Source organism: Sapajus apella, unplaced genomic scaffold (genome assembly GCF_009761245.1).
Source record: "Sapajus apella isolate SASKATOON/1434 unplaced genomic scaffold, GSC_monkey_1.0 scaffold38, whole genome shotgun sequence".
Taxonomy (NCBI): domain Eukaryota; kingdom Metazoa; phylum Chordata; class Mammalia; order Primates; family Cebidae; genus Sapajus; species Sapajus apella.
Genome location: NW_022436978.1, coordinates 4742134 through 4754076, shown reverse-complemented (window position 1 = coordinate 4754076; position 11943 = coordinate 4742134). Strand labels below are relative to the sequence as shown.

The 11943-nt window shown below is 47.5% G+C and overlaps 1 protein-coding gene across 8 annotated transcripts in view; it reads right to left on the bottom strand.

Moving 5' to 3' along the window:
* ANO10 (anoctamin 10) overlaps nt 1-11943 on the bottom strand; it is a 233691-nt gene continuing 221748 nt past the window's right edge. For 7 of the 8 annotated variants that reach the window (XM_032298102.1, XM_032298109.1, XM_032298112.1 and 4 more), the window contains one exon: nt 1-638. In XM_032298102.1, the coding sequence (XP_032153993.1) occupies nt 570-638 (69 nt within the window). In that variant the 3' untranslated portion in view covers nt 1-569. Of the gene's footprint in view, nt 639-2148; nt 2261-11943 lie in introns of all 8 variants that reach the window. The other variant, XR_004275084.1, reaches the window with a different exon arrangement.

The following is an 11943-nucleotide window of genomic DNA, read 5'->3' as shown; positions in this document are numbered from 1 at the left end:
TAGGAGTCAGAGAGTTTGCCTTTAATAGCTCAGTTACTACTGTTTATGTTGATAAAGGGTTTGTTAACATATTGCAAAAGAGAACCAGAAAAGAGGTTCAGTGTGGGTGCGCCCTGTTCACTCTCAACTGAGGCGCCTGTGATGAGTACAGGGGGCACACACACCATCCTCAACCTGTCCATGGGTCCCTGGGCCATGGCGGGGTCAGGAGTGACACTACTGTGAAGGGAACATGGAGAGCTGGTGGCTCACTCATGGTGAGAGGCTAAAGGGCAGCAGTGGCTCTCAGCAAAGTTGGCAGCTGGAGCAGCATGTGGGTCCTGGGAAGGAACTGGGAAGGAGCAGACACAGCGTGGCTGGGGGAACTGCCAGGATTTGCCAGGGATACTGAGCCGGGCCCCTGCAACACTGAGAAGGGCACTTGCTACATGGGAGCCACTTCATTTGGCTAAGCATTGGGTCTGGGTTCAGGAGTCACGATGCCGCCCTGGGTACCCCCCATGCCACCATGCCAGGTGTGGCACAGACACAGGCCTCTGTCAACAGGGGCAGCTGGGCACACCGGGCACTCAGGTTGCCTTCTCCTTCCCGCTTTCCTTTGGTTCCTCCTTCAGGTTCTCGGTCACAAGCTTCATTTGCTGTCAAGAGAAAATAGGACACCAGGTGAGCCACACAAGTCTGAGAAGTAGCACCTAAGTAGTGGCAGAGGTCCCCGCTCTCTGTGGAAGCCTGGGCAGCAGTTTTGACCCCAGGGAAGTGGTGGCTCTCTGATGCTGCCTGCAGCTTCCTGCAAGTCCCTGGGTCTGACTCTGAGGAGATGGGAGACCGTTGGTGTGGATGGAAATGCAGTGTTTCACTGTGTGAGCCCAGACAAGCAGGGATTTTAAGGACACTGAAATGAGAAGCAGCTGGTGTCTCCTCCTCCCTGGATGGCCAGGTTGAGGGGAATAGCGGGACAGGGCCTCAGAGAGGACAGGGCACAGGCTTGGGACCAAGTATTTGCTTTGCCCCTGTGCGCTGATCGGACCTGGCAGTTTGACCTCACTGAGCCAGAGTTTCCAAATCTGCAGTGAGAGCAATGGTACCTATTTTGCAGGGCAGCTGCAAGAATTGTTGTCCATGAAGTTCCTGGCCCAGAACAGATGTCCTCAAATCATCAGATGTTTCTCACCAGACTTTTGTCATTAGGACAGCCATAGGACTTACCCTCACCCCTCTGCCCCCATCCTCACTGAGAACAACCCATGAAGGCTCCCAAGGGTGACGTCAAGATAGAGGCAGCCTCCTGGAGGACAGGATGGAACACTTCCAGGGAGGTGTCAGAAGGGAGAGCCTGTGCCCACAAGTCAGGCAGTGGCGTGGTGGGGCAGTCCTGCTGCTCTCACCCTCCCCTACCCCAGCCCCGAAGCTCCTAGCCACTTTTGTTTCGTGGCTAGAAAACACCACTACAGCTCTGTCCTATTTGTTGAATAAATAAATAACTATAATACTGTGGAAGTTGGCTTCAAATACATTTTCAATAACAGAGATTCATTTCTGGAAAAACAAAACTGAGCACAAACACAGCTGGGGCCCCCAGTACCTGGCTACTCATCTTGAGAGCCCCAGTGCCACACAGGGCTAGAAGCAATACCATGGCTTCCTATGGCTTTCAGTGGAGAAGCCCCTTTCATAGACTGCCAATCAACAGCCTTTGTCTCCTGCTTTAATTTATCCTCCTAAGGATCTTTTAGATCTGTAAGTACCTCAGGAAAGTGCTGTCAACCCCTGACCATTCTCATGTTTTCTGAGCCTAACCTGTCTCCCATGGGGCAGCCAGTGATGGCTCCTAGAAGCTGAGCTCTTTGCATTTGGCCTGGGGAGGGGGCTGCCTGGCCCTTGCTCATCCATGTCTAAGCAAGGCTTAGGAGATGGCTTTTGATGAGAAAGGGGAACAGGGAGAGTCAAGGTGATCAGTTTACCAGTGGTGGGGGTGGGAGGGTTCTTTCTGCAGGAGCCACAACATTTTAACAGGCCCAGAGTAGGGGGTAGACACAGGCGTTAACACTGGCCCAGGGACATGCCCTGTCCAACTGACCCACAGCTGCAAGATTTCTATAACCTTCATCCTGCCAGGATGTTAGAGATGGAAAAATATAGCTCACAAACCTAGAGAGGCTGAACTGCCACATCCCGTAAAAGTCTCCCCAGTTTTTTGCATCTGCTACCTCTTCCATTACTAACATTTTAGGTCTTCTCACAAGCCCATGATGCCTGTTAACTAAAGATATAAAATATCACCATAAATAAAAACTGTAATATTTCAGCCCAGGTTCACTGCAGACTCTTCTAGCTGTTATCATTTAATACTTTCGGGACTTTTAAAATGTGTCTCTCTCTTTTTTTTTTTTTTTTTTAAGAGACAGGGTCTCACTCCGTTGCCCTGTTGCCCAGGTTGGAGTGCAGAGGCATGATCACACTGCAGCCTCAAACTCCTGGGCTCAAGGGATCCTTCCACCTGTTTCTTGAGTAGCTGAGACTACAAGCACGAGCCACTGCACCCAGTAAATTTAAACTAAAACAATAATGAAGACAGAACATTCCCCAGCTTGTCACGGAATCTTGAAGCCACATTTCCCTGTCATTACACATGAGGAAAAAAATCAAAATGAGAGCATCTGAGGCTCCTTTCAAGGCATGTGTGGCTGGAAGCCCCATGAAGTCAGACACAGAAGCATCCAGCAGCTCTCTCGGAGGGGCCCCCTCCTCCACAGTAGCCAGAGTGGATGGGCCTTCTCCTCCGAATGAACAAGCCGGACGTGACTTTTGTCTCGTTTCCCAGGGCTACTTCTGTGGAGCCCCCAACTTGTCCTTATAACTAATGTGCCCATGAGGGGCTTCTTCAGTGTCCACAGCCCCTTCTCTCAGGCCCAGGGTTGGGGGCTTCACCCAAGTTCAGGGAAGGAACTCAGAGCTCACTTGGTTGGGCTCCTCCCACCTGCAGTGCCTGCCTTGCTCAGGGCAGCGCCTAAGAGCCTGAGGATGTCCATGAGGTCACAAGGTCATCTGCACTGAACCGCACTGCTGGTGGTAAAGGTAGAAAGAATGGCCAGGGACCCTATATTACTCCCTTGCCTCAGGCCAGGCAGGAGCCGTTTGCACATCTCTGCTCTTTCCTTCACCTGTCCTAGAGCAAAGCTTCTTTAAAAGCCACGAATGACCAAACCTCACTGGAGTTCAGTAATCCCTGAGTTGGCCCAGGGATATGAGAGTCTCAAGGCCAGCTTGGCAGCCAGGAGAGCAGCAGGCACAGGAAGGCTGTGCTTCCAGGGCCTCCACAAGGCAGTGGTGGACCAGGTGATTTCTTTCCAAGGATACTCTCCCTCCCAGGGCCATGGTATGGAGGGGGCTCAGCTCGACTCCCTGGGTTGCCTGTGCTCACAATCCCCATCTGGGAGACTCTGAGCCAAGGGCAGAACCAGACATTAAAACCTGCAACTAAAGTCCAAAAAAAACCCCCAAGCAATCTGGAGGAAATGAGCTGCAAAAACTGAGGTGAGTTAAATTGTCATGAAGTCAGTGGCTGACATCTACACTTTTTCTGTGTAAATGGGGCAGGCCTCCACCTCCCTTTGCTGCAAATGGAGTCAGGAGCCACAGATACTTGTTACTGGCTGGCTGGCCCTAAGATGCCTTCTCTTAGGTAAACCAATTTCTATCTATCACTCATGAGTCTGCAACCCTCAGTATGGGGGTCATGTGACTTGCAACAAGAATATCCCATTTGTCTTCCATGTAGTGACTGTTACACAAACTTGCCCTCCTGGTGAAGTACCCTAGCCACAGTCCTGGCCCAAGGCACTTCCCACACCCTCCCCGAAGGGGAAGTGGTGAGCAACAGCAGAAGTGATGTCAGGATCACAGAATTTATGATTAGGAAGGAACCTTGACCAACAGTCAGTCTGATGGCCACTTAAGAATCCTGAGACCTGGTGAAATGCAGGTCCTGTAGTGGGTTCTAGACTCGCTGAATTTTTAACGAGCACTTGAGTTCTTCCACTGGCCACGCCAGGATTGCAAGTGTCTGATTTGTCATCTGTCACGTTTCACAAATAAGCAAGCTGGGGCCACAAGGGGTGAAACAGATTTCTCCCAGGCCACACTGCAGGCTCTGGTTGAGTGGGCTGGGACAGTCCCTAGGAACAAGTCTGCCTCTGGCAGCTCAGCTCTTCAGCTTCTTCTCTTTAACAAACCTGGCTGGAGGGTGGGTGGGGTGGGAGGGAGCAACATTATCCCCTTAAAAAAACCTGGCTTCTTTGGGGACACTTAAATTAAAACCTTCATAAAAATATAAGCAAGATAATAGAGCTGACGACTTCTCCAAAAAAGTATCAAAATGGAGAGAATGGAATTTTCCCCTAACTTGTGACTCATTAAAACACTCATGCTCCAAATTATTCTTTAAAAAACACTGACAAATTTTTTGCATCATTATTAGTAACGGTTATAACAGGAACCTAATCATTAACTGTGTTGGCTAAACGCACAGCTTGACCTGAGGAAGACTGTGTGACCAGACCCCATTTTCTCTGTGAAGAAGTACAGAAATATTTTCTGAGAATTGTAACGCTTCCCACAGACCTGGAATGGCCATGGTGGACTCCATAGACTTTGGATAACCATGGTGGGCACCACGGACCTCAAATGGCCCCTTCTCCCTCCTAGGCTTGTAGCAGAGACTCCTTTGGGCTGAGCCCACAATCAACTTTAGGATCCTTCCATTCATAGTATTCAGGGAACCACTACCATTAGATTACATCTCCTGCTCAATTTGAAATCTACTCCCTTCTCACCCCTGCCCCACTCTCAAACCACAACCTACAGCCCTTGGCTGAAGGATAGAAAATCCCATGCATCATCAGTTACCGTTCACTAGTGGCCTCATAGGCTCCTGTCCTCTGAGTACAGGGTGCAGTGGCTGGGATAGAACGAGGCTGCAGGCCACACAGCATGTCTAGGAATGGAGTTCTCAGGCCAGTTCAGCCCAACAGCAGCACCTGGCTCCCCTGAGTCACCTCAGCCTTGGGTGTGCAGGCCTGAGAACAGAGCATCATGATCCTACTCCCCCACCCAATGTCTGATTTAATGCATCTATATGTGACCTGGACATAGGGACTTTTCAAAGCTCCCCAAGTGATTCTAACATGCAGCTGAGGTGGAGAGCCATTGCCTGAAAGGAAGCCATCCTCCAAGTCTCCCTGAGAAGGGGAATGGTGGGGAATAAGGGAGGCTTAACTTCGAGCCTCCTCCACTCAAGCTGTGTAAGCACGCCTGATTTACACCTTGCAACCACAAGCAAGAGCTTCTCTACAGGTGTCACTGACGTGGCCCTGGGGACTCACAAGGATAAGCAGCTTATTGAGGACATGCAGTTAGAGTCAGAGCAAAAATCAAGCAACAACCTGACAATTCAGATGAAAAAGGAAAGTAAAGAATGGGGCTTCTCAAGCACCTATTTTCACAAAGACTTTTTATTTGTTATCTCTATTGGAAAGTTTACCTGAAACAGTAATATCATAATGATTAAATCATTACGAAAATATCATAATGATTAAAAAGTCCAAGTCTGTCTGGCCTTGGTGATGCCATATGGCTCTAACCAGCCACAACAGTAGTGGGTAGAGGGGCAGGAAGGTACCTGCGGCAGCCCGTCAACCAATCCTGGAAGGAGTTATGCCTACCTCTCCCTCTGAAGATGTTGCTTCATTTTAACACTGGACAAAACGTAAAAATGTAAGACTTGACGGCAACCACAAGTACCACTGCTCCTGCTCCCACCTCCCGCCCCAGCCAGCCTTTCTCCCAGTCGTGCCCACCTCAGGAAGCAGTGCCACCACCAGCCAATATCTCAGACCATGGAAACTTCAGCCATCTCTGCAGATTTCTGTTTCCCCGGCCCAGCCCCTCTACCTGTCATACACCCAGTGCTCCTGCCTCCCTCCTCAAGCCTGTGCCCCTGCCTGCACTGAGACCACGTCCCAGACTGTCCCACTCTTGTCCCAAAGCAGTCCAAGCAGGGTTTTAAATGGGGGGCTGAGTATGTCATTCAAAGGTGCCCATCACACTGTGGACTGCAGTTCACCTCTTCTTGTCTGTCATCCTCGTCCCCTGCTGCCCTTCACTCTAGCCTTGGTTCTGCTCCAGCCACCAGCTCCCTCCACCCAGGCTTGCCTGCCCTGTCCAAGTTTTGCTGGCAACTGCTTTCTGCCACTCAGTCCTCAGCCTGTCTCTTCCCCATCCCTCTATTTCCTCCTCCCCTGTCACCATCACATCCCTCTATTTCAATTCTTGTACTCCTCTGATTACCATTTGCTTTATTCTTTGTTTTGTTTTTTTTTTTTTTTTACAATTTTTTTTTCTGTCTTATATGTTCTATCCTTCCTGTTATGTGATCTCCAGAGAGTAGGGCCATGACTAGAGCCTGGGGCCTATGACAGTGCCCGACACCGAGCTGGTGCTCCATGAATGCCGTGGAAGACGGACCAGCTTGCAATCTGCAGTAGCAGCCAGAGATATTTCTAATTCAGCCAGTTACCTCAGTGTAATTCTGATGAACTTGTCAAGCCTCTTTTTTCATGAAAGAGAAAAGTCTCTTTTCTCATGTAACACATAGTCAAGTTCTTGAAGTCAACATCACTCTCTGGCCTGCAAATTTGCCAATCCCATGTATGGGATCATAGAAAACACAACAGTAGCATGGGCTTTATGCCAGAAGCACCAGGTTTCAGGGTTCCCAACAGCTACCTGCCCTGGTAACAATGCAGATTGGGCCCCAGCCTAAGGTTTTGACTCAGAAGCTGGTGGGGGTGGGTGGCAGAAATCATGGTTAACAAGCTCAAGCTGGGTGGGGGTCAGGGGTGGGATGTGGGGGAAGAGTGTGACAGAAATGATGGTTAGCATGCTCAGGTGTGGCTCTGGTGAAGGGAAAGGTGGTCTGCAGTTATAGTCGTGTGGGAGGAGGACGGTGCCAAATTATCAGCTTGGTCCCAGCTAGAAACAAAGACTCCTCCAAGAAAATCAAATCTCACTCCAGAATGGCTCCTGCTCACACAACAGGAGACATGTGCGGGTGCCTATGACACAGTTAATTAACTGAACGAGCTGACCCTGGGGTGGGTGGATGTCAGTTCAAAAAGAGGAAAAAAAGGTATAATGTCTGTTTCTCAAATGATCTTTGAGCCCTGCTTTCTCTGCACATCTGGGTTTCGGAGCAAAATTTCCCAAAACAGAAGTTAAAGGACTTTGAAAGTAGATATTTTGAGACTGCAAATTACTTCCCATGGAGAGTGAAGATCCCACAGAAGCCAGAGGCTTGCATTCCAGCCATGCTCAGGCACACACTTGTTCTGATGCTTCTGGAACAGGAAGCCACTCATGTCTGATTAACTACAGCTGCCTCTCAAGTCTGGGCTGTTGGAATCCTCACACACTTGCCAATGCTACAGGCCATGAGGTTCCACACATGGACAGAAAGAGCTGGATGCTAATACAAAATGACCAAGCATAACTGACCCACCTCCCTGGGTCTGGAAAACGTGGTCAGGGACAGTGAGTCCTCATCAGGGCTGCTCGTCACCTCTGTTCTTTCATGTTCTATCAGTGGGCACTGATATTTTCTCCAAGTTATGGATACCCCAAACATACACGAAATCACCTAGCAACTAATCTAACAGACTCTTCTGCAGAACCCTCAGGCTTCAGCATGGAGTGAACGCACCCATCTAGATGGTTTCTCCAGGCTGTGGGGCTCAGGCCTGTGGGTCTGGGCATCAGTCCTATGCTTCCCAGGGTTCCCGGTGCCAGGTTAATGCCAATCTTGGCTACTTACCTCCCCATTTCCTGCATTTCTAATTGCTCTTGTACAGAAAAACCTCTTTTTACCTCCTTTGTTGACATAACTTTTCATATCTGTTATATTACCTGTGTGTAGTTTAAATTTATAGAGATCAACACTTATATCATATTGCCTGCCAGGCACTGTTCTAAACACTATGCACATATGATTTACTCCTTATAAGTACCCTATGAGAGACATACTCTTACATTTTAAAGAAAAAACAGAGGCACAGAGAGGTTGAGAAACTTGCCCCAAGTTATAGCAGGTCTGGCTCCAGAGCTGGCTCCTAACCTTCAGGCCGCCCTGGACCTGCCCTGATGTTGGATCTAGACATTTCATTTTTGTACTATAATAATATCACCCAACTATCCACTGGGGTTGACTGTGCTTTGAGATTCAGATTCAACTGGATCATACTTCCCATCCATCAGGTCTTGCAAGTATATTTGAATTATTGGTGTGTATCCAATTGTTTTTTTTTTTTTTTTTTTTTTTGAGACGGGGGTTTTGCCTTGTTTCCCAGGGCGGAGGGCAATGGCGCGATCTCGGCTCACCGCAACCTCCGCCTCCTGGGTTCAGGCAATTCTCCTGCCTCAGCCTCCTGAGTAGCTGGGATTACAGGCACGCGCCACCATGCCCAGCTAATTTTTTTTTGTAGCTTTAGTAGAGACGGGGTTTCACCATGTTGACCAGGATGGTCTCGATCTCTTGACCTTGTGATCCACCCGCCTCGGCCTCCCAAAGTGCTGGGATTACAGGCTTGAACCACCACGCCTGGCCTTATTGGTGTGTATCCAATTGTTACACCTGGCTCAGATTTTCTGTCTCTGCTAAATCTCTGAAACCATGGCAGCCTGGCTCCAGATACATCAGGTTAACCCTATCCTGATCTGTATGCACACATCTTAGCAAGATATTAAAGAGTGCTTAAAACTTTAAGAATCAATTTTTTGGCCGGGGGTGGTGGCTCACACCTGTAATCCCAGCACTTTGGGAGGCTGAGGTTGGTGGATCACCTGAGGTCAGGAGTTCAAGACCAGCCTGGCCAACATGGTGAAGCCCCGTTTCTACTGAAAATACAAAAAAGTTAGCCAGGCATGGGCACCTGTAATCCCCGCTATTCAGGAGGCTGAGGCAGGAGAATTGCATGAACCCGAGAGGAGGAGGTTGCAGTGAACCAAGAATGCACCATTGCACTCCAGCCCTGGGTGACAAGAGTGAAACTCTGACTCAAGAAAAAAAATCAATTTTTAAAAAATATCCAGAAGTCCTTGATTATATATATATATGTATGTGTGTATGTATATATATATGTATACACATATATACACACACACATATATACACATATATGTATACACATATATGTATATACATATACATGTATATATACGTGTGCGTATATATGTGTATATATACATATCTGTGTGTGTGTATATATACGTGTATACATATATATATATATACACACACACAAAGAAAGGCTTCTAAAGGGAACAAGAATGAGAAAATGTGGAAACTGTAGTGAAACAGTTGGCAAAATCACAAATGCTTGAGCAGCTGAAACTCAGAAACTTAGGCACTTCCTTCAAACAAAAATGATTTAGACCAAGTCTCCTACTCTCCTAGCTAAAAGCAGCAGGTGAATCCTTGAAATCACAACTTCCTCAGAATCCTCTGGCAGGACTCCCTGGACTCCAGAGTCAGAGAGAGCAACAGGACAGTTTATTCCCTACTTGTCCACGGCAAGCTACAGGAGCCTGGGGGAGAAGGGCGTCTTCCTAGAACAGAAGTTCCTTGAGGGATAAATTTAATGCTGTATAATATTTTTTGTTTGAGTGTTTTTGTTTGTTTTTAGAACTTTGTCATATTCAATATTTTTAATAAATAAAAAACAGGCATGTGCTTTAAATATTATCCAACTTATTACTAATTGCACCCCATTAAAAGGTGTGACCTGGAAGAAAGAGAATGGAAAGACAGTCCCTTGGTGGTTCAGTGCTGTGTGTGCCTCAGATGTGTTCTGATGGCCTCTTGTCACCAACTGTTGGTGATGGAGAGCTGCTGAAGAACATCTCCAACAAAGAGCACAGGAGAATTAGAAACCTCAATCTACAAGGGACTGCAGTTTACTAAACACATAAAAGGGAACAGAAACATTAATAAATTATTCAGGAACAAGAAAGGTTAAAATAAGCCATGTCTCCACTAGATGAAGAGAAAAAGCTGGTAACAGATGTTACTTAAAAGGCTGAATTGAATGGACAGTTTATCGAAACATCCCGATATGAGCATGGAGAACGGTGGGCTTGGGGGTACCTTGGGGCCATCTACCAAGGGGACTAGATCAGTGGCCTGAGGCTGAGATGGGGGCAGTATTTTGACACTTGTAAAGTAGAGGTGTAATTGTAAATAAAAGGAATCAAAGTTCCTAACATTGAAAGCAAACTATGATTAATCTTAAGGAAATAATATAATTACTTCTGGAATGACCATCAACTATGTGTATTATGGCAACATAGGTAAGAGAGCAACAAAGAGTGAGGAAGACACAGAGTGATGTCCCCAGATGGAAGGACCAAGAAGACAAATGAAGGTGTTACCAATTCTGAGAAAGGGAGGAAATTTTCATATTTTTCCAAATAATAATGTAAAAATAACATGTAATCAGTTTGCCTCCAAATCATAGGGCAAAGAACGAAGTTTCTTTTAAAAATGACTTTGCATGGCTTCTTTCTAGTTTCACTGTACCTAGATCTACAAATGTGATGTTACTTTGCAAACAGAAGTGCAAAGAGGAGATCTTCCACCCAGGTTTTGCTGCAATATGGTAGTGAGCTGTTTCAGAAGCCAGTAAGATCTACAATCTTCTTATTATCCTCTGCCCTATGATACTGACACATTCAGTGATGTTCCTAGGACATTGTCCCAATTGTTCAGGTCATCTAGATGACCAAGAGCAACTGGTCTGGAGGACATATTTCCTTGACAAGACTTACACTGCATCACTTCTTTAAAAAAAAAAAAATGAAATTACTTGTTTTTGAGACAGGGTTTCACTCTGTCACCCAAGCTGGAGTGGACAGCAGTGGCACCATCACAGCTCACTGCAGCCTCGACCTCCCGGGCTCAGGTGATCCTCCTACCTCAGTCTCATGAGTAGCTGGGAGGCTGGAGTGTGCCACCACACCCAGCTAAGTTTTTTGTATATTTTGTGTAGCTGGGATTTCACTATGTTGCCCAGGCATGTCCTAAACTCCTGGTTCAAGTGATCTGCCTGCCTCGGCATCCCAAAGCACTGGGATCACAGGTGTGAGCCCCTGCACGGGGCCCACAGCATTCCTTCTTCAGGAAGGCGCTCCCTCCTCCTTGCTAGAGAGGAAGGGTGCCAAGTCCTTCAGGAATAACTACTTTCCTGTCCGGAAGCTCTTGGAGCCAAGAAGTGAAGCAGCATTGTTCTTTCACAGGCCAGGGAGCCCCCTGTGTTGTCACACAAGTCACCTGGGGCCCTTGGAAGATGAGAACCAGAGAGGTTTGTGACCATCCAAGGCCAAGATGCCCATCTAACCAGCCCTCATCTTTTATCTGCAGGTTCCAAGTTGATAGCTAGAGAGCCAGGGCTCAGGTTCAGGCTGGGAGAGAAGGCATGGCCAAGCCAGTGGACACCAAGCACAAGCGGCTGCTCCAAAGAAACCCCCACAGGTTCCTTCAGTGTAAGCCATGGCTGGGTGACATTTACAGATCCAAGAACTGAAACCTTGACAGTTTGGTTAGATCAAGGCATGACACAAAAGCTTAAATGCCCAAAGAATAGAAATAAACTCCCTCAAAGTAAAAAAGTCTCTAAAAGGATAATGGTTGACTTGACTATGCTTGACTTTGTGTAGGAACAACATGGTAAGTGTTAGCTGGGGTGGCACAGTGATGGTGATCTGAGAAAGATTCCTTGGTGGTCGGAGGTAATACAGTGTCTAGCCTCCCACTGGAGTCCTGACTCACGGAATATGAGGGGACACAATTTCATTGTGGCTTGAGAAAGAAATTCAGTTTAGAAAGTTAAAGGGTGA